This window comes from Varanus komodoensis, unplaced genomic scaffold (genome assembly GCF_004798865.1).
Source record: "Varanus komodoensis strain SLA01 unplaced genomic scaffold, ASM479886v1 scaffold58, whole genome shotgun sequence".
Taxonomy (NCBI): domain Eukaryota; kingdom Metazoa; phylum Chordata; class Lepidosauria; order Squamata; family Varanidae; genus Varanus; species Varanus komodoensis.
In genome coordinates, this window is record NW_025336197.1 from 1,582,060 (window position 1) to 1,605,418 (window position 23,359).

The 23,359-nt window shown below is 41.0% G+C and overlaps 1 protein-coding gene across 3 annotated transcripts; it reads right to left on the minus strand.

Moving 5' to 3' along the window:
• Positions 1-1,939: 1,939 nt before the first annotated feature.
• EFHB (EF-hand domain family member B) lies at positions 1,940-23,052 on the minus strand. 3 transcript variants are annotated; one of them, XM_044449368.1, is made up of 13 exons: positions 22,974-23,052; positions 19,686-19,748; positions 18,420-18,563; positions 17,292-17,472; positions 16,180-16,290; positions 14,787-14,916; positions 13,418-13,501; positions 11,682-11,749; positions 9,568-9,722; positions 7,350-7,557; positions 5,496-5,714; positions 4,451-4,632; positions 1,940-2,325 (listed from the first exon to the last, which is right to left on the minus strand). In XM_044449368.1, the coding sequence occupies exons 1-13, from the start codon at positions 23,040-23,042 to the stop codon at positions 2,161-2,163; spliced, it is 1,779 nt and encodes a 592-aa protein (XP_044305303.1). In that variant the 5' UTR covers positions 23,043-23,052; the 3' UTR covers positions 1,940-2,160. The 3 variants fall into 3 exon arrangements, with proteins under 3 accessions (XP_044305303.1, XP_044305301.1, XP_044305304.1); XM_044449366.1 differs by lacking the exon at positions 22,974-23,052 and adding an exon at positions 21,511-21,657; XM_044449369.1 differs by lacking the exon at positions 22,974-23,052 and adding an exon at positions 21,511-21,603 and having other exon boundaries at positions 19,686-19,772.
• Positions 23,053-23,359: the final 307 nt, after the last annotated feature.

Below are 23,359 nucleotides of genomic sequence, written 5' to 3' on the forward strand. Positions count from 1 at the left end.
AGGAGTTCAAGGACCTGGCAGCAGCCGCTGAGTGGGTCCTCTCTCACATGCCTTCCAATGGTGGTGAGATGGGAGGAAAGGTCATTCCTGAGGATCTTAAAACATAGCCAAACTTATATGGGAGAATGCAGTCTTTCAGAAAGCCTACTATGAGGTCAAGTAGGATCCTACAGGTCATAGCAGTAGTTAACAGCACTGAAAATGTACTGATAACTAGTGAAGCTGTTGTAGCAGGGATCTTACAGTCTATGTATGACTGGCCCTAGCAAATGGATGCAGCATTCTGGACCAACTGAAGCAGAAGTCTTATGTTGTCCCACTTCTGAAAATGCGAAGGACCAACCTTTGGCTTCTTTAGTGAAGCCAAAGGTTGGTCCTTGGTCCTTGCAGGTGCTAAACTTGCATATTCATATTGAACTAATACTGAATATTGAAGTTTTCAACACTTCATAGATTGTTTAAGGTGTTTCCAATATTTATGTATAAATGAAAGCAAAAGTAAGTCAGTGGTTATTGGGTACTTCCAGGTTGTAGTTTCTCACATACCAGTTCAGCCCTCCAGTATACAACCAAGTTTGTAAGAAGCATCTCTGAAGAAAACATGTCAAAAAGTGTGAAAACTGAATATGCTGAAATAGTGGCTATTTCAGTGAAAAAACAGTGAATAACAACTAAAGATTAAATGCTACAATAAAGTGAATTAAAGGATTGGAAAATAGACAAGATGATGCTTGCATAACCATTTCACACACATTTGTCTCATGTTTTATGATGTAAGGATTTATGATGTACGCATGACGTACATCATACAATTTATGATGTAAGGATTATCTTCCAAGATTATTTCGAATGAAACGTCCTGCTTAAAAAAACAGGATGTGATTTCACAGTTGCGTAAGATGCTGACTACACAGGATGCAGATATAGCTACACAAGCACTTACTAGCATATACCAGGGATGCAACTTTAATAGTATTGAATGTGGCATTTTCGAGTCACCTCCTCCTTTTGGTAATTCCTCTAGGAACAACACACATGGAAGTTATTTGTGTTAAATAAATATAATTTTAAGTATCCTGTTCATTGCTACCACGATGTCAGAGAAATACATTTAACCATAGTTTATCTGTCCTGAGGGCAGAACTAGGGATGGAGAAAATACATTCACATAGCTTTTTCTTTGCCTTCAGACCAATAAAGATGTTTACATTTCAGTTAAAGTTAAGGTACATGAGAAGCCAATTCAGAAGATATACATTATTAATTGAGCAGTTCTTCAGAGCTTTAAAGACAGGAAAGAGGTGGTGAATATTAGAGTGCTTTTTAACTTATTTACTGCTTCCATTTAAAGAAAAACTGTTATGTTTTCTGTCTTTTCACCTGCTGCTATAAGGATTAGCAGCCTCAGCAGTGTATATATCAAGTTATTTAAAATTATTTCTAGTTACATTTAAGAATGGAACCCTCCCAAAGTGGTGCCACCAGAATAGGAGCATTTCTTCATACTGTCAAATTTTCGAACTTGCCAAGTTCCCCATAAATGTGACATTTGTATTCTTGCTTAACAATTGTGGTAGGTTAGTTTGCATGTAATGGCATGCAGTGTAGATATTGTTATGTACATGTAGGAGTGGGCACACACACTGCCTGCTGTGTGCTCCACGTTGTGGCTTCAAATTAACAACTGAGGATCAGCTGGAATGCAGGTTCTTGAATGGGATGTGAGGGACTGGGACACTGGGCTGTTTATTTATTTAGGATATTTATAAGCGCAAGTGAGGAGCTTGTGGGAGGCAGCATACTCACTCATTCCTGCTGCGTAGGTACAATCCAGATCAATATTGAGAAAGGCCTTACTTTTGGAATGACTACTCCAGTATCTCAGAAACGACAGGTATGAATTGTGTATAACCTGATAAATTATTTTGCATGGAATATGTTTCTCATTCTGGATGCTTAACTTTTTTAATATATTGAAAATACATTTCTGATTCAATATTGAAAAGGTCTATTATTTCCAGTAAATAAACGTATGTATACACATCATTCGTTCTTATTTTTTTAAAAAAGGCATAAAATAGGAGAATTCATATAGCAGAACTACATGCCACTTGGGATTGCTCGTGAAATTAAATAAATATTAGAGAACTGAGGGAAGCATCATGATCTGCTTTTTATGTATGCTGCCTGCATCTCATCCAATACATTTCTGATGGATTCCACACAGACTTCTCCTCTATGATCTTTCAGGGAGGCCTGCTTCCATATTTCATCAAAGCTTTCATCCGAAAGTTGGACACCAATGTTACGCAAAATGCGTGCAATCTATGAAATAAAATACAGCATTATTAATTTCTGGTTGAAAAACGGAGTGGACAAACAGAGTGGACAACTCCCATCAGCCCTATCCAGCATAGCGAATGTGAAGGATGAGAGGGATTATAAAACAAAACATCTGGAAGGCCACAAATTGTCCACCCCTCCAATAAAAGAACAGGAAGAAAATATTCTCAATATTGTGTGTGGTGGGGGAGGGGGGTTAAATATGCGTTCCATGCTGTAAGGATCTTAACCAAAACAAATTATGTAATTTCTGAGATAAAAGTTTCAATGTTCATGAAAGCTGGTGAGACAATGATCTGTTGCTCAAATAAGCAACTGCGCCTGTGTTAGAAAACAAGACACATTAGGACAAATCAACACCTATTACCAAAGGCATCCCTGTCAGTAAAATAGTTTCTTCTTCCATAAAACATTAACCACATTTTTCATTGCATTGCAAGGTGGCATACATAATTCTCTTTCTCCTCACAAAAACAATCCTGTGCAGAAGATTAGGCTAAGAGTGAGTGACTCAACCAAAGTCACCCAGTGAATTTCAGGGCTAAGTGGAGAACAAGCCTGCGCCTGTCAGATCCTAAGTCCAGTTCTCTAATTACTGTGCCACACTGGCATTCATGCAGTGGGATACAGACTGGCTCTTCGTGTGAGAAATAAAGTACTCCAACAGATGTGGAGACCACAACGAAATAGTATGATGTATCCGCCACCCCTAACAAGAGTGCCCTTGTCCAGGGCTCTCAACAGCCTGGAACAAGCGCATCATAGCATTGCTTGGAACTTCTGTATGTCTAAGGAGGAAATTATTTTTCTTCTTTCCAAGCTTCCTGAAAGCTTCTACCAGTATTTTGTATATTCTTCACTAGTGAGACTTTCTTAAACCATATTATGTTTCTTTCTCTTATCCTAAACTCCTGTCGAGGATGCTATATTCCAGCCTTCCCCAACCTGATGCCATTCAGCAGGTTGTTGTTGCTAGTCGTGAAGTTGTGTCTGACCCATAGCGACTCCATGGACAACATTCCTCCAGGCCTTCCTGTCCTCCACCATCCCCCGGAGTCCACCTAAGCGCACGCTGACTGCGTCAGTGACTCCATCTAGCCACCTCATCCTCTGTCGTCCCCTTCTTCTTTTGCCATCTATTGTTCCCAGCATTAGGCTCTTCTCCAGGGAGTCCTTCCTTCTCATTAGGTGGCCAAAGTATTTGAGTTTCATCTTCAGTATCTGGCCTTCTAAAGAGCAGTCAGGGTTCATCTCCTCCAAGACTGACTGGTTTGATCTCCTTGCAGTCCAAGGGACTTGCAGGAGTCTTCTACCAGCACCACAATTCAAAGGCCTCAATTCTTCGGCGCTCAGCCTTCCTTATAGTCCAACTTTCACAGCCATACATTGCAACTGGGAAAATCTGCATTCAGCAGGATTGGACTACAACTCCCTTCACTCTCACAAAGCAAGACTATTGGCCACACTGCTGGGGATGAGGGGAGTCTAGTTCAGTGCCTCTGAAAGGCACCATGGTAGAGATGGGCGTTTATACAGGGCAATTCCATCCCCACCAATCCATTTTCCTTTCCTCAGTGCCCTGAGTGTTTTCTGGCTTAACCACCCATGAACACTGTTTACGTCCTGGAAGCATCAGTGCTTTTGGGGCTTTTTTGGATTTTATATACATACACACACACATATATAATTTACATTTACAAATTGACATACGTATGCACATTTACGGGGCATAAATCAATGCCTTTTGGCCCCATCTATCAACTAGCCAATGCCCAGCTGCTCCAGTGCTTAGTTTCTTTTCCTTCCCCTTTTATTTTTCTTCTTTTGAATCATGTCGGTTAGACTGTGAACCTGCAGGCAGGGATTGTCTTATCTTTTAGTATCTCCTCAACACTTTTAAAATTTTAGGTACTTTCTAAGTGTTAAATCATCATCAACATCACCACCTCTGCCTCTAAGTTTGATATTAGAGATGATAATGATATTTCTAACAGGAAGTCTCTCAACAGTTATGTTTGTACCTGACCATTCAACCTACCCTGGAATCCTTATCTATTTCACTAGAATGAAATCTCAAAAAACAAGCATTTAGATCAGTGCATCCTACCTCTTCTTTTGATCTTGTTTTGAAGATGTCTTTTTCATACACTCCTTTATTGCTGTAAATAGAGGGGTATAACAGTGCATAAGTTGTGGCTTGATCACCATAATTAGTGTTGTCACTGATGCGACGGACTCGAGGAGCAGGAATATCCGCACGAATGGTTGCAACACCACATAGTGGATAAGCTGTTGGGAAGCACATGGCAAAGTTAGAAAAGGAGGAAGACATCATGCAGCAGCTGTCCTACACACCCAAATTTTAAAAAGCTGGGTCTCCAATGTAAAATCTTCTTTCAAAATTCAGTCTAAACATGTTTTCTTAATTTTGTATGCACCTGTTGCTATTTCACACTACTATGCATAGTATAGATACAGAGCTGTAGTGAAAGGGCCACACTAGAAGCTAAATCCATCCCAAATTAAGCACTTTTTAATAGTGCAATCCTATGCATGTTTAGAAAAATGACATGACACTCATTTTCTGTGCAAATATGCTATAAAAATGGCTTACAGTGATTCCTTTGTTTTAAAATGCTCGGTTTAAAGCATTTTAAAATACAGGAAGTCTTGGAAAGGACTTTCCTTCATTAGGGGAAACTTATCTTCTCTAAATATAAGCTGCCCCTAATGAGGGGCAAACATACTGGGCATAATAAAAGCACACTGGGCATAATAAAAAAGTAGGCTTTTTCGGGCATTTGACAATGTTTTCTCTTCTGTTTTTGATACACACACAACTTTTGCTCAAAAATGCAACCATGCTAGTTCTGTACATCTTATCCCTACAGAGAATATGTAGCTTGATATGGCAATTTCTAGTTTACACAGGATTTATGGATAAGAACATGGGAATGCTTCAGAAAAAAAGATATATGTCTTTTCAGAGTACACTGCCCACACTCCCAGCTGTGTACCACTGCATTCCAACAAGCAATTGCTCTCTGGAGTATCCTTATGGATATTATAGTTGATGATTACTACGTACGCCAATGGCATCTAAAAACATTTAAAATAGCCTAGTAATGAAAAGTATGTCTGCTCATATGTACCTGATGAGGGAACGCCTCCTACAACTGCATTATATTGAGAGGAAGTTGTACGATAGTCAGAAAATACACGATCTGTTGGTCTTGAAAGTGTTCTGGGTGTCCTTTCTAAACTTCCAGGTTCTTTTAACACAATGTCTTCCTGCTTTAACACAGCATCTTCATCTAGTTGGACTTCTGCATTGTCTAGTGGAATGAGATCAAAGGGACCTGGCCTTTTGCCTGCAAAAATGAAATGATTCCAGAAGGACAAACACTGATTGCTTTCATCAGGAATGACAACAGCTTAAGACAGGGTCCCCAACCTGGCACCTTCCAAGGTTGTTGGACAACAATTCCTAACATCCTTCAGCCATCATGCACTGGCTAAGAGACACCAGGAACTATTATCTACCACCCTGTACCCGGTTGAGGAAAACTTAATATAATCAAAGGAAAAGGGGCCACAACAACACCAGATTCATCTCCATGCAGCACAAAAATAGCTCCTATGACATCAATGGGAGCTGCCATACCAGATACTGACATCTACTGTCACTTTTTTAAAGGCCCCTACAAAACATTATCATCCATCATGGTCTCCTTGTTTTTCCCATGCTTCTTGTTCTTTTGGGAAGTTTATTTAATCTCAATTTTGAGGGAACAACTAAATAGTGATGCAGTCTCTGTAGCATAGACAGCCTCAGTGCTTCTCTACAGTCCTTTTGAATAAGCATCAACACACACAGGCTGTGGCATTTGGGGAAGCTGTGCTCTTTAGTCACATCACTCTGGTCTATCACTCATCTGTATAACTTGGCCTTTTAAACTGAATTTGACTTGGCCTGCTAAATTGCTTTGAGTGTTGAGGTTTTTAATTTTTTCTTATTGTAGTTTTTAATATTTATTTATATTGTATGTTTTCATGTTTTGTTTCTGTTGTTTTTGATCTGTTGTGCAGTCCTTTGAAGATATTTGGAGAAACAGTGTATGATATTAAAAATCAGTTTAAGCAAAACCTGGGCCCATGTTCACTATTACCTTTCCAGCTTGCACCAGCGTAGTAATGCTGCCTACACTGTGGCATTACTTTTTCCAATTCACACTAAGATACTTTTTCAGTTTACATTTAAAGCTCAGTTAAATGGTCCTTGTAAGTTCCCCCTCAAGATCACAGAAGCAGCAATGAACACAGGGAGGTGAGGGGCAAAAATTGAGCCAGAATTTACCACCCCTCCCAGTGACTGCAGAAAGTTCTGCAGAAGCTCCTTTCCCAAGGTGCAACCTTGCAAGAAGGGATGGGAGGGAGGAAATAGTGGGTGAAGAGCAGCCACAGTCCTTGTCTGAGACGTGGCTGAGAGGGAACTGAAATGGCAAGCCTCCTGCTTTTCTCACTCAGATCACGATTCTTTAGGGAGTCCATCCAAAGCAGTATCATGTAATAGAAGGGAAGACACATCTGATAAAGCAGAGTCAAGTCTGGCTGTATAGAATAACAAGACGAGCCAAAATTAGATATGATCTGTCAAGGCACTGGACAGAACTACTCTGGCTGGTCTCACTCTGGGACAACTGTTGTTTCAGAAACATGCAGAGGTTATCTAAGGTTTGATTGGGTCTGTCTCACCAGAGCTTGCTGTTAACAATATCCCAAGAAGCTATCTAAGTCAAACAGCAATTGCTCATTTCTGCAGGTGCACAGGAATGGGAAGCACTATAATGGGAAGCAGATTCTGGAAGGTGCTCTTGTTAATGGCTTGCTAGCTTCAACGTAAGATAAGCAATGGAATGCGAGGATGAGGCAGTGGCGGTTCAGAGAAAATGCTATCACTTCATCTTACTTATGGATTAAAGCTAATGAAAATCTTTACTACATACCTTTTGTAATTATTTTTTCTTCATACTCATTAAGAGATGTTTTGTCTTTCCAGTTAAGGAAATTCACAAACTCCAGATAGTTTATAAAACCATCTTTATCTAAATCACAGTAGTTGAATAAAGCATCCAAGAGCTCTTCATCCAGGTTCAGGTTAAGTTGAAAACAGGCCTTTTTCAGGTCTTCCCTGTTTATTTTCCGATCACCATCCTAAATAAACAACACATGTACAACAGAAATGCACCTAGATGCTCCCCAATTATGCCAAGTAAATTGATAAACAGTTACATTATCCAGCAAATGAAGAGATGGCTGATTTGGGCTATCTCTTTTGCTGTAGAGTGCAGGGAGAAGTGGTTGAGGCACCACCAGGATATTACACATGCTAGCAGAGAGTATCCCCCTTCCTACCCTCTGGAATGCTCACAGGACTCCATATTCAAGGTCAGTCTTGCAACTTTGGAGCCCATCTGGCACAGTTCTTTCCATGGCAGCAGTGAGGATAAAAGGAGGGCACTCCAGATTTAGAGTCCCAGCTCTAATCTCAGAGTGTGTTTCTAGAGTTGGAACTAAGACTCCAATTTCCCCTTTGGCCATCTAAGACTATATATCACCCATACAATAACACCTAAAACACACCTAATAAAATAAATAAGAATCAAATAGCACCCACCAGTTAAAACCTAGTTCAGCAAACAAAACAGCTTGGCAGTCAAAAGCCTGTCTGAATAAAAATGATTTGCCTGCTAGTGAAAGTGCAACAAAGATGGAACAGTAAAGATGTAGCCATTTGTTCCATCTGCTTGTTACAAATGCTCCTGTTTTTCAATATGAGCTATTGAAACTGTTTTCATGTTCACAAAGGCCTGCGAATTCTATACCCTGTTTCACATTAGAGAACAGTGTACCATCTGAATCTGTGTCACTGCATCGCCTTACTCTGGCATGACAATCTACACCTCTACAACTCTCTCAAACAGCTATTAACATTCTTGTACCACTTTCTCAAAGATTTCTCTGCATGGTGAAAAGAGGCTTAGTGGGCTGGTAGCAAAACCTGCGGTCTGATAAAGTTTGTATGGAGAAACAGGAAAGATTTGATTAAGCCAAACCCATTATAGTAGGAGAGAAAGAGAAGGAAGTTCATTACCATTCCTCCAAGCAACAGTCTGGAAGACTTGGAAAATGATATCTGAAGGCAGCCAGTGAGTTGATGGGTATAATCCTATTCATGGCTGTCTGAGAAACAGAAATGTTCCAACATTTTCCTGTCTAAACACTTCCCCTTAAATTTGTTTAAAGGCAAATGGAGCTAAGCACTATGGATGTGACCCCTTTGCCAACACCGAAAGCAGCAGCATGCAAAGGTCTTCTTGCATGTGTCAACATTTGCTCTGCAGTCTTTAATTCACTGATGCACACAACTTCAATAGGTATTCATCCTCTTTTGTAGGAGGCTGCAAGATAGCCTCTATACAGTCACAGAGGCCACAGTGCAAGGTCAGTGCCTGAAATGAACATAAGAGTAGCCTCACTGGAGCAAACAAAGGCCTAACTAGTCCATATATATTGATTGATCAGATTTCTCCTGGAGGTCAATAAACAGGATGTGAAGGCAATAACATTGCCCCATTATTGCTGCCTAGCAACAGGTATTTAGTGGCTAGGTTCACAGGATCACCACAGCCCTTTACAACTTCTCAAACCATGGTGGGTTGTAGCATGTGCCAGACTGGGCCAGGTGACTTTCAAATATTCAAGGCACATCCAGGCTTTGTTGTGTCATCCAGACCCAATGAGGACAGATCATTGTCAATGTTAACCACTCACTCAGAACCCATGGGCAGCTTAGGGGTTGTGCGTAGTTTGTTAAACAACCCCTGTCTAGTCTGAATGAGACAACAAACCACAGTCATGGTTTCAATATTCAGAATGGCTGCTGCACATGCCACAGTGGGTGGGCTCCTTGGCGAACTGGTCAAGCCTGCTTCCATAGGCCAGGATTTGCATTGGTAGGTGGATTTGCATGCATGCATTGTAAAGCATGGATTGACATGAGTCATCCAGTGAAATAAAGCAAAGACCCCGTTCTCCCTTCCATATGCAATTAAATATTTGTGGCTGCAATAGTTATATTATTCAACTACAACACTGGCAGCCAAGTAGAAATTTGCACGGCATCCACGTGAAATGCACAGGACAGTCTGACACAACACTAACCTTATCGTAATGCCTGAATGCTTGTAATAATGTTTCAAAATTGTGGTAATTAGCTTTCTTCAGATCCTGTCGAACTGCAGTAAAGACAGCCCGCTCTCTGTCTTTACCACGAAGGTATTCACTAGGAAGCCTATAATGAAGAAGGTCCCCAACACCTATACAAGAAATAAGTTCAATCCAAAATTTGCATGACTGCAATTTAGCTATTTTATGATACCTCCTGGTGGCCCTTCTCAATCCCATCTACACCATACAGCACTTGTCATGCCACAAAGGAAACAGCTTCACTGTTAGGAGACAGCCATACAACTGCTTGTTTATACCTAATTTTCCATCATTCAGTGCCAAGAAAATAAAACTGCACAAAAACTAACAATGAAATCATAAAAAGTGATAAAAGCAGCAACAAATCACAGAAATTAAATTACAGCAGCAACAGAAAAAGCACAACATATACAACTCAACCATGAATTGAAAAATTAAAGTTCAACAGTTCAAAGGATACAACTTTAAAGTTGTATTTTTCACCTGGTGCCCAAAAGGCATCAGAGCAGGTGCAAGGCAGGGTGACAGCCAGTGAGGCAGAGTGGCATGGGGGAGATCCATGTCACGGGCAAGTTACTACCTCTCAGACTAACCTATCTCACAGAGTTAGGTAAAGGAGGAGGATTATGTAAGCTGCCTTTGGTTCCTTGTAGGAAGAAAGGAGGGATACAAATATAATAAATAAATAAGAGTCTCTGAGGAAGATTTCACAAGTGGATCATCAGCACCCAAACGGCCTTCCCTCCTACTGCCTCCTGCTTCACCTCTGAAAGCAGAGACTCAGAGAAAGGCATGTTACTGGAAGCTAAACATGCAGGCTGATTCATGTGGAGTTAGATGAACCTTTAAATACCTAAAGGGTATAAGTGCCTCAGGGTTTTATAAGTAAGCACCATCATTTTAAATTGCGCTTGGAAACAGACCAGCAAACTGTTTTAGGATAGGTGGAATATATCTGCCGCTCCCAGTCTAAGTAATCTTATGTTTTGACTAATTAAGGGTACATTTCTATTGGGACAGAGGTGCAAAATGCCACCTGCATCCTAAGTGTAGTTCTAACTACCACTTCAAAGGTGTAAAGTCCTAGTATCCTGCAGCTTCTCAGTCAACAGTTGGGTTTGCACAATATGCTAAGCCACCTTATAACACCTTGTGACTTAGTGTGCTTTTCATACCCACCATGGCTTATTTGGAGTGGTATATGAAGTCAGCTGGGCTGATAAGCCACCCCAAGAAACCATGGCTTGTTGCAGGGTTTTTACACCATCTCTGAGCTTAAGTTATCACCTGAACTTGGACAATATGATAAACCCAGGGGTGTCCAATATCACTACAAAGTTGCTTGACAAAAATGACAAAAAATGGGTGTGTTGATCTGACCAAGTGACTCTGAGAGAGCAACACTTAGGGATGGTTGTCAGAGGTTTTCTGTGCCACCGCAGTTGCCATCCAAAACAGCTGGGGCTGAAATAGAGCAGGGTGAGCCGCGCTCTCTCAGCCTACTGTAGAGGAAGCTGGGCAGAGCATGTCTCCTTCTTTTCCACCAAGTGCTGCAACTGCTCAGCACGACACTTTAAGGATATGGGAGGCACTCTGACTGTCCTCCACTAGAGGAGACTGAGCAAAGCATGGCCTGTCTCCTCAGCCACTGCCACACAGTGGCAGGGAAGGACTGGGAAAAACAGGGAAGGAGCTGCCTCAGATTCCTACTGTGCCCGCTCAGTCACATCAGCAGCCTCAGGTTAGAAAGCTGTACAGGGTGTCTTACAAGCCAGGCAGGCTTCCTGGGTCACCCAAACCTGCATAATAACAAGTAGCTATAGGATTCCTCTCCACATTTCTGAATAGTTGTTCATGGCAGCCCCACCTATAAAGCATTTTTAGAGAGATTACAAGAGCATAGACAGCAGAGAGCAGGCAATCCTTTTTACCATTTCTGTTGCCTAGATGTATGGACCCAGTATAGGAGAACCACAGAATAACATCTAAAACAGGGTGTTGTCTGAAACATCTAAAAAAGTTATACGAGGGGGGATTGGAAAGCTCAGGAAAGCCACTTATATACTTGCCATATTCTTCAGGACGAGCTAGCACTCCAAATGTGTGGTCTGGAGGAACATTGAGGGTATCTGCTATGCTACAAATGAAAAGAATCTGTTAGATAAATGTTTGCGTTTTCACCCGTGTATAATCTTTGTTTTAGACATGAAAGATATAACTGCCTGTCAGTTCACCTCTTGTACTGTAAGTGAAGATTAAAGACAATGGATGAAGACATATGGTAGAGTTCATTTGAAATGTGTTCACTGGGACTTTTCTACATGAATCAAAGCCATTGCCACTGATAATCCTTTTCTTTTACAACCTCTTTCCTTTTAGCACGTAGTAATAACTGTCAAAAATATTTGCACAGCAGGCGATAAATGTCTTTGATCATGACACTTAAATTTCTTGAGAGAGAAAGAGGGAGAAACCCAGTATCATAAATAAACTATTTTCTTTTTTAACAAGCAGAAATGTGCATATATAGTCTTTTTCAGGTATCTGTCAAAAAAAGAGAAAGGCTTTAAAAAAATAAAGCACACTAAGCACACTTGGTACCTTGGGAGAAATGAATACATAGAAGACAAAAGTATCTTTTACTGGCTCAAGCTAGAACATTTAATAGAAAGATTTTCAGATCATGGTTTTGCACTGATTTTAGAATCATCTGAAGGAGACACTAACATCCAAGCCACACAGCAAGACATACACACTATATGTAAGATACCACAATTTTCCTGGAATTACTGACAAAGATCCTATTGTCTAACTCAGCTCTAAATTCAACTGTTAAATGGCAATCACCTTAATCACACTTGAATGATTCAATACTGTGGCTGCTCCTGCTGAATCTTAATAAAGGTGCTTCGGTATCTGCCTGCCCCCAGCCCCATCCACAAACCAATGAAATGGAGCTCAGTGGAATCAGGTCCATCATGCAACTTCTTTATTGAACCACTGCACAGGAGGCAGATGATAATAGTGATGGCAGCTCCCAGTTGGGCATCCTGGGAGTGATGGCATACTGTTTGGGTCTCTGTCTCCTTAGCTCAGCAACCCAAGTGTCAGTTAATCGACCTCTCTGAGTAACAGCCAAGGCTGAAACACTTTTTTCAATCTATAGGCCAGTCTTGTAAGTCTAAGGCTGAATTTGTAAGAAAAGGTTACAGCATTCTATGATCTTCCCATATGATGCATTTATTTTACAAAGATGAATATGAAGTCTCTCCTACACTTCTTACGTTCTACTTGTTTAGTGTGTTTTAAATTCACCCAGTAGCAAAAGTTCCCCAAACTTTCTTCCACACTCTTTTACATTGGATCAGTTGATTAGAAGACACCACAGCAAGAATGGAATACATTTTCGAAGCTGTAGCTCCCCTTACTGGGAGCTGTGGGAGGAAGGCTGACACAGGAAGGCTGACACAGAAGCTACAGTGAGAATCTATTAAGTGCTGGCATTACTTGCTCTGTGGCAACATGTCATAAGGTTTGGTCCATTACAATCACTTAAATGGTGATTTAAGTGGTTAAATGCCTAATGGAATTTCTCAAGATGGAAAGCAAGGTGAGATGAAGACACCTGGGTAACTACAGGACAACAGGTGCTTCCTGTTCAGATTCAGTATGCCACAGCCCCTGCAAAGAGAAGTCAGGGCAGGAATGACATTCCTGTCACTAACAGCCAACTCATTTATAAGGAATTTCTCATTTGATTTCTTTTGCTGGTTCCTTCATGAAAACTCCTTCTTATTGTACTTACGGATCAAGGACTTTTCCAAGCTGAGGCTGAAACTTTTCCTTGAAATCGTCACTTAGTTTAGACACTATTTTTGCTGATTTCTTCCTGCAGAATAAAAGAAGAATCTAAAAGTTTAATCAAATCAACATAACATAATCCAAGTAGATACAAGTCTTTCATAAAAAGTCTTTCATTCAGCTAAATTCTAAAATCAAAGGCAATGAGGAGCTAGTAGTGTAGTTTAGTCATCATTATGTCTTCTCTGAAAAGCCAAATCAGAGGTTTATGAAAATTATTGAAAATTACTTTGCAAGTTGGTTTCGCTATGCCAAGATATACCTGTTGCAGAAGAGATAAACTTAAATGAATGCTGTGTGGAAATTTTCTTCCACATTTTCTCACAATTCTCATTCAGTTTGATAGGAGAGTAAATAGCTTTGAAGAAAAACTCAAAGGAAAAGAATATTTTGGATAACGTCTCATGGGTTAGGTTGAGGGTTCATGCACTTACTTTCTTTCACTGTAGCATCATCCCTCCCACCACATGAAGTTCCTTGACTTTCTGCACTTCAATTAAAGCCCAAGGGAAGAAATTATGAGATAATTTCTCTCATAAGGTGTTTTTGTATCATGAAGTACAGGCACCCTGGGAGGCTGCAGAGCAATTGAAAGATGTATAATGGAAAGGAAAACATACACAGCACCCTCAGCCACCTTGGAATGCACTGTACATATCTTAGTACCAAAGGCAGAGATTAGGCAGAATGAAATGGTGGCCTCGCAAGAAGAGTCCTGCTGGGTCAGAACAAGGGTTGTTTAGTCCAGCCTTCTGTTCACACAGCAGCCAACTAGTTGTCTGCGGGAAACCCACAAGTAGGAAGTAAGAGCAATAGTACCTTCCCAGCTGACTGAAATGAGATGGTGCAGTAGCATTATCCCTGCTGGAAACTGCAACTTCAGCCACCCGACAGCTTTTGTAGGTATATAATTATTAACAATAATAATACTTCATTATTTATTATCATTCTTGTAGATGGAATAGAGGTGTTTGCAGGGTTTTCTGCTGCAAGGACCGAAATAACTTGGCCAGCCCTGGATACAAAGCACCTTGATTTTGGTAGGAGGGGTGGGGGGGGGTGGAATTTGCTTCTCTACCTGAGATTGAAAAATGTCCTCAGCTGGCCTTGGTTAATTCAACTTGGTAACATACCATTCCTACAACACACCACTCCTATTGCACATCTTGGTAACACACCACTCCCGTTGCACCTTGGAGTACTGATGCCATAAAAAATAGAGATTCAAACTATTAGGGATTTAAAACAGGTGCCACCATAAAGGAGAAATTCTTGAAAAGCAAAGTCCCATCCAAATTGGTATCACAACTTACATCTGTAGATCATGGAGCCAGCGAAACGTTCTAGCGACATTTCGTCCATCATTAAAGTGGGGTGTTTCTTTTCCATAAAGATTAAATCTGTTGAATGTAGATGGGTTGTATTTTCTATTCACTGACTCCCCTATGTGAAATTAAAAGCCTTCATTTGTTATGTGCAAAAAAGTTCTACAGTATAAATAAAATTTTCCAGCCTGCTATCCTTCATGCTAGCTGGGAATGATGGAAGCTGCAATCCAACACTTCTGTAGAGCACCAGTTTGAGAAGTCAGCTATAAATTAATAAAAATAATGTATTAATATTCTGGCCACAAGCGCAACCCCAGACCTGACTTAAGATCATCCCAAAGTGATTGGGGAAAGAGAGAGAGCTGTTGTTAGGTGCCAACCTGTGAGGTTTATCCACAGTGGTACTGGGGTAAATTTTGATTTATAAGAGCTCATCATGACAGTCCCAAAGAGAGTCCACAAATACAGGCATCCGTGTTAGTCCATTATATTTGAAACACTAAAGTGCAGCAATACCTAGCCCCATCCCCAATTTGTCAGGATCAGCTGACAGTTTTGGAATAGTGAGGTGGCACTGGGTAATGTAGTGGCTAGCAAGTTGGACTAGGGAGTGACCGGAGAGACCTGGATTTACAGCTTCAACAAGTCATACCAAACATAACTCACAGGCTTATTAAAAGGATAATGTGGGATAAGGGTAATAGGTACCCACATATGCTGCCCTGAGAAAGGGTAAAGATAACATTTAACAACATTAAAGTACCCTATCACTTGACAGGGTGGCAAAGCTTATTTTAATTGCATGTAACAGTGTGACGGGGTGGGGAACATTTGGCCCTATAATTTCCATCAGCCCTAGACAATTCAGCCAATGATAAGGAAAATGGAAACTGTACTCTAATAATATCTGGAGGGCCATACATTCCCCATCCCTGTCATGAGACATTTGTGCTGCACTGTAACACAATGAACAGCCACTTCTGTGTCTTTTAGATTAGTGCAGGATAGACACTTGCCAAGCAAATGAATGCAGTATCTTCTACATTCCAGCACCAGATGCTTGCAGCATTGATAAATGCCGCTCCTACAGATGACATCATTGGTCCTGCTGTGAAAAAAATATTGAAGCTGTGTTGCCATGGATTCCTGCTCCAGTATACCACTGTATATCAAATATACTGCACTGGTATCAGCAGAATATAATCCTTATTTTGAAAAACCAAGCACAGTTTTAAATAAGTGTTATTTTATTTATTATACTTTGTGGCTGGATGAACATGCATGTACAAAATGGAAATAATTACATATTGTCATTTTTATGTCCACATAATACTAACAATACATGTTTACTTAATACTTACTTCTGCTTCTTACTCACCAACATAATAATCATTGTGTGTTAAAACATATAATTCATGTCCTTTTTGTGCTTCACTCTGGACTTCATCAAATGTCTTTGGTGGATTTATAACCTCTCCACCAGGACCCTCTGAAAGTCAACCAATACATGTAATGAAATATCCTAAAACAAATAAAGCATAAACCTCACTATCAATACAAAATAATATGTTTAGGGACTGTTCACATACTTGATTCCAGAAGCTGCTGCTTACATTAGTTTTGGTACATCTATGTTGTAAGCCGCCCCGAGGCTTCGGCGAATGGGGCGGCATAAAAATGTTTTAATAAATAATAAAATAAATAAATAAAATACATTAGACCATATAGTTCATCAGAGTCATTCATGTAACGTGTTTATACATGCATCTTATCAAAAAAAATACTAATAGAGCTGGATGGCACTATACAAAGGATCCCTTATTAGAAACACTGTTTGAAAAACTATGAAACAGTATGGGTCACTGAGGTGTACGGAAGCTCTGTGACTGTAATGGCCCCAGATTTTGACAACTGCTGAGGCAGGAGATTAGTTTCTTAGGCCATTCTTGCTTCGTGCTCTTAGCAAAGGGAAAGACATTCTCTACCCCAGAAATATCTTGGTGTCTCATTTTAATGAGAATAATCATGAAGACTCTTACCCAGTGGGTTGCCTTTCTTGTCCTCTCTGGCATCAGCTGCTCTAGTCTGCAATTGTCTGTAGTTGAAAGGCAGACCAAAGAGCAGATAAAAGCAATAGCCATTGGAGAGAAAAGGGAACAAAAACACTGGGAGAACACCTTGTTCTTTCTAGCACAAAAATGAAGGAGCTGCTGAAATGACATGAAGGCATTTTTTGTATTCCTGTCAATGTTATTAATGCTTACTATTTGTATTGAATTAAGTTCTGGATCTTGCATACACTGATTTTGACCAGGCAACTTAATTTCATGGTGCCTAAATTAGTACAGGTTAAGATTATTGCTTTTGTATAACTAGCATTCAGAATACTTGCTCTGGTTAGAAGACATTTTGAAGAATGGCATATAGTTAACAGATCCCATCCTAATGTTTCAGTGCAATGACAATGTGGTTTATCGCTAAGTTTTTTACCTCTGAGAGTTGCTACTCCAAATCGAGTGTTAGTGACATCCAGTCCTTTAGGTAATCTTAATGACTGATCATGGGATTTCCCAAGGGGAGCCTCATGACTGCTTAAATAAATGCTTTCTTTCTTCTCTTTCAGTTTTTGTTGAAAGCACGTTTTGGGAGGTGGATTTGCCAGTGAAGCTACCTGAAGAAATTTCACACAGTATGAAATACATCAGATCTGCACTTCTGAACTATCTCATACTATATTAATTTCATTGTGATACACTAACACCTACCAATTAATTTATTAAAAAACTAAGATATGCCATATATTTAATGTTAGCTTTTTGTAACGTACACAGCATCTTGAAGCAGCTTATGTAGGTTCATCACTTAATGGCTATTTCTGAAAGTGTGTTATTCAAAACACATAACAGAGATGTCAGTACTTAAGTACAAATCTGTCACTGAAAGAGGTAATGACCAACGTTCCAAGAATACACTCTGTACAATAGTAACATTTCTAATGTATGTAATTTTTATATTAATGAGTTTTTGCTTTTGAAAAACAGATCACAAACAAAGGGAAAATTACTCTAAACTCTACCCACAGCCCATTTCAGAAAGAGGGCTGTGTATAGGTATGTGTATAGGAAAAGGCAGTTTCCAAGAGATAGGATATACAATGTACATACGTGCTTGTATGTAATGAATGCATATCCTGCTTTTCAGAAAATTATTCTTATTCAGCAACTATCTTTGGAGGCCTCCATTGCAAAAGATAGGGAACTGGTGAATTACAGTTGAGAAATACATGAGAAAGTAGATGGGAAAGAAAAAATGATTCAGCCCAGCTGTTTTCTATTCCCCCAGTATTTATTCCCTTTCCTTACTGTTTACCAGGTGCCTAAAGGGAGCAATGCTTCCTAGGCAAATACAGCAACCAAGGTCTACACAAAGCTATTTCGTCAAATAGATGCTGTGCACAGAGTTAGATCACTATATTGATATTCTAAAAGTATACATTGTAATCTTACATGGGAGAAGCATAACCCAATTTAATATCCCCCAGCTCAGAGATAATCAAGTGTTTCACATCCATAAATTCAATGGCAAACTCTTTGTTGAGAAAAAGAAAAAAATTCTTACACTCTCTGAGGTGATAGTTTTTATACCGTGTGTCAAATGTGATGCAATATCAGGATCATTTGCTCGCCCATAAAATATTCTCTCTCTACCAGTCAGAGGGTTGCTAGTATTTCGAAACTTTTTTACAACAGGTGGAGTAATTGGCTAGAAGGCAATAGGAAAACAAGTTTAGAATATACATTCCTGCAAAGTCTTCATTTAGAAATGAAGGAGAGCCATGTGTCAATCCATCAGAGGAAAAATTTCCCAAGCCACAGAATGGTAGCATCTTTACTATACAAACCAAAATCTTACAACATAATGGGCACATTTTCTGGCTCACCAGAACCCTCCAATAGCCCGGGTATTGACCAAAAAAGGGGAGACATTACCCCAAAGACTCCAGTGTATAACTATCTTCAAATACGTACAGGAGGGGAACAGGAAGAGTGTGCAGGTGTGCAGAAGGACTTATACAAACACAAGGTACCTGGCAAAATGCTCACAGAAAAACTGGGTGGCTACCTATTTTTTATAAAGCATATAAAGTAGCAGTTAATCAGTTCTCTCTAAGGCAAGGATGTGGAACCTCCAGCTTGAAAGGGATTTGCATCTGACCTGCAGAGCTTCCTGGAGTTCCTCCAAGGGACAGAGCTTGGCTTCCAAGCCCTGCATCCTGGAGAAGTATCTGCTGCTGTCTCCTGTCTGAGATCAGAAAATAACAGGGAGATTCCTATGCATCACTCCCTTTCTCAGCTGGGAGGGAGAATGATGCACAGGGGAATTCCTGATGTTATATCCAATCTGAGATCAAAAGTAAAAGAGGAGATGCAACCAGTGCAGAACTCAGGTGGAAACTGGAAGAGTTTTAGACTCCTAGGAAGCTAAGTAAGAACTCACCTTTCCCTTCACTTGAAAAATGCATTTAATTTTAAAGCTTCCATAAATAATTTGCTGCTTAAAAATAATTAAAATGTAGTGACAGCATGCTGGATAGCCTCACAAATTGAAAGAGGAGTAATATGAACACCATATGTGATACATGATTTGAATAGCTGGGATTTGCTTTGTAGCAGCTTTTGGAAACTCATAGAATAAAACTGTGCATATTTACTTGAAACTAAATCTAGCTATGTTCAATGGGCTTTAATGGTAAACATATAATGTGTGAAGGGAAAATGTGCTGTGGCCAGTTAGAACATAAAAGCATGCAGTGGTTAGTATACTTTGTAGAATAATAGGTAGACAAGTGAATAAATAGATGGATAGATAAGACAGTGCATGTACCTGGGGTAAGATTTCTGTCAGACAAGAGGCAGCTGTATCTCCAACTGGCATCAGTACTCCAGCCTACAAAAAGCATGTAAACACAAACTATAGAGGCAAGAAAGAAAGAAAAGGCTCATAACCAGAAAATAATGAATATATGTATGTTAATGTTTTCCTTTTGCATTCACAAATACTTCTATTTATTTATTTATTTAAAACGTGTATATGTTGTCATCACATGCCTCAGCATCTCATAGCACATACAATTAAAAACAATAAAACAATAACAAATTCCATAAAATTATATAAAAACAAAAACAAAAAGTGACTGTTAATGATAAAATATTAATTTTTAAAATAGCAATTAAATAAAAAGGTTTTAACCTGGCACCAAAAAGAATATAAACTTGGTGCCAGGCACACCTTTTATTTGTTATTATTCTAATAACTATTTCTTCACTGCATTTCCACAAGGATTTTTTGCATTGTGTGTGTTTTGCCTGTGTTTTACATATATGTGGTGTGTGTGTGTTGAGCATCATAAATTTGTCTTCTGTCCAATGGGCACTTTGCAATGCTTTGTGATAAACTGGTATTGGAGCTCAGACCCCACTTATGTCTTATAGTCATTTTTTCAGCTAAGTTATTTCTCTCTGAGCCTCCTCAGTTTGCCTTCTATGAAATGAGCACTGAAATTGAATTCAAGATTGTTTTGGAGTCCTGATTCTGACTGTGTTCACATGAACAAGGTAAGCCAGCAGGGAAGCTACCCTGGACTGTCTGAACCCAGGAGAACTTCCAGCTCAATGATTTGTCCAAACCCAGATGTCACTATTCCAGAGGAGACCAAAATCCCTAGAGCTGCTCAGCGAAAGCAACAAGAAAGGCATGCCAGTCTGGCCAAGAGGCTCCAAGCAAATGCCGATAACTGCTGCCCCAAACTGCTCAAGCAGCACTTGGGGATGGCTGTCAGCGGCTCCCTATACTGGCACCAATGAAAAGGGCTGGTGCCCACCACACCACAGCATGAGTTTTGGTGGCATAGGGAGAACCATGCTCTGCTTGGCGTATTCCATTGCAGTTTGGCTCCCCTCTGCCTGACACCATTACTTCTGATTCCATCTGAGAGGGCAGGCTCACAAGCATCCACCTCTGCCAGGATCTGCAGGAGTGCTGACAGTCCTCACTGCAGCTCATGAGATCTACTCCCGAGTGGGGTCGAGATGCATCACCAATCCCCACCCCCTTGGTGCTTCCGTGGTGTGTCCCATGCTATACATGCGTGAGGAATGAAGGAAGATAAGTGGGGAAGGAGCCTTAGGACCTCTGCTTTGCTGGATCATGGGTCCTCCTATTGGATGCACCAGGTTAAATGGCTGCCCCATCCTGATCTTCTAGTGTCAGAGGAACCCACTTTCTGTCTCCCTTCTCAGAAACTACAGTCATGCCCAACACGGTGGCAATTTTGTGAGTCCACCCATAACATTCTCTCAAAATTCCAAATGAGCCCACCCAAAATAGGTGGGGGTTCCCGACACAGCCTAACAAGGACGCTCATTACTCTTCCCCTCGCCGAAATTCAAATTCCCCGGTCATGCATCTACCCTCCTCCCACCACGAACACAGAGGCCTGCGTGACAAGAGAGGCCAGACAGCCAACTCCTGGTTTGAGACGGGGATGCTGGGAGTTGTAGTCCAGCCCATCTGGAGGGCCGCAGGGTGGGGGAGCTTGCGCGAGGTAGCCGCGCCCCACAGTGCGCCCTCGCCTGCGACCTTGCCCTGGAGAGGCAGAGAGGAGGCGAGGCAAAGGCTGAGCGGCGCCGAGGGCGCGGGGGGGACTCACTGCGGGGAGCTCGGGGAAGCGGTCGACGAACTTCCCCTCATAGGCCGGCCTGACGGCCCCGTGCAGCCCCTTGGCGGGAATCCCCCCAACCATCCTGGCGAGAGATCCGCTGGACGCACGAAGCCGGCAAGGCAGCGACGGCGGCCGCCTCGAGGAAAACAAGGTGTACTCGGGTAACCTAGCAACGGGGGAGGAGCCACGTGTCACGATCCCCGCTGGTTTAACCCTCCCGCTGCGGGCGCTCTTCCCCTTTTCTTTTGCAAACCGAGCTCGAGAAACGTGGGCTCCATCCTGCTTTCGTTACGGGTGCTTGTGAATGCTCGCTTCTCCTCCGGGGTTTAGTTATTCGTGCGTCCACGCCGCGGCAGCGGTGCGCCGAAGTCCAGCGCCGCATAGCAGACCCATAGCCAGCAAGGGCGAGAAAGTAGGGGAGGCAACTTGTCTGGTCTGCAAGCCCTTTTAAGAGAAAACTGCTCCGCTTTGTTTTGACCCTTGTTTTGGCAGCCCTGCTGCACTTCAGGTACTTTCAAAACTTTTAATGGAGCAATCTTAAGTTTTACAATTCTTGCTTTGGGGCAGCCTTGGGCACCGGCCGTGAAATCCGGCACGGGCCGACCAGAGGAAAGTTTGGTCAATTGCCTGACTGCCTGACTTTTTCTTGATGTTTAGCCAGAATCTGCCTGCCTGTGACTTAAGCTTGTTATTTCATGTCCAACAGTCATGGATGAGAGAGAATAGGCTGCAGCCCTTCTATGTGACAGTTTTTTCCATCATATACCCACCCTATCCTTTACTGTATACCCATTATTTCCTTCACTCTATCCTTATAGGAATTAATTGCTAGTCTCCTGATCGTCTTTGTTGCTCTTCAAACATGTTCCAGCTTACCCAAATCTAAAATGTGTCCAGAATGGAACATAGTATTTGGGGGGGGGGGGGTTTTTTTTTTACGTTTTTGGGGGGAAAAGGGAAAAAGGGATTATTTTTTCCAAAAATAAAAAGAGTGCAAAAATGGAAATAGTGTTTGGGGGGGGGGGGGTATTTTAGTCTGACTATTACGGGGCAAAGTGGCAAAGTGGAACTATTACTTCCTGTGAAGCTGAAATGATACTGCTATTGATGCAACATAAAAATTGCACTTGCATTTCTTCCATCTAGTTTCATCTCTTTTCTTTCTTTGTTTTCTCTTTTGCTTTTTTTTGGTAGCCCCATCATGCTGCTGGTTCATATTCATCTTATAATTGACTCTTGCTAAGCCTGGATTCCTCTACCTTATACTTGCACATATTTTTTACCCAAGTTTATTATCTATACATGTCTTTGTAGGCCACCTATAACTGTCAAGGCCTTCCTAGTTGAAGATCTTTGCACTTGTCCCTGTTAAATTTCACTGTTGTTTTGTGCCCAGTCTTCAAGATAATTTTGATTTTTGTCTTTGTCTTCTAAGTTATTAGCTATCTTACCCAATTTTCTGTCCTCTGCAGATTTGGTAAATATTCTCCTCTCCTCTTTCTGTTGGGTTTTCCTGTCATGGAATCCCACTTATCAGTGCTCTGAGCTGACTCAAATCAGCTTGCGGGGGGGGGGGGGGGGGGGGTTATGAATATGTTTTGATAGTGTGCCACTGTTAGCAGATTCACGTGCTTCCTTGGCTGCCTCAAAAGTATTGTTGAGACAGCATCACTTTGCAGTTCTGGTAACTGCTTTCCAACACAATCAGCAAGTTTAAATGCTGTTTCAGTAATGTGTAGTGGTGAAATTACAGCTTTAAGATATACCAGTACTTGTAAAATGACTGCAGTAAAAAAAAAAGGGGGGGGGACTACTGATCTGATTTAGCAATCCAATA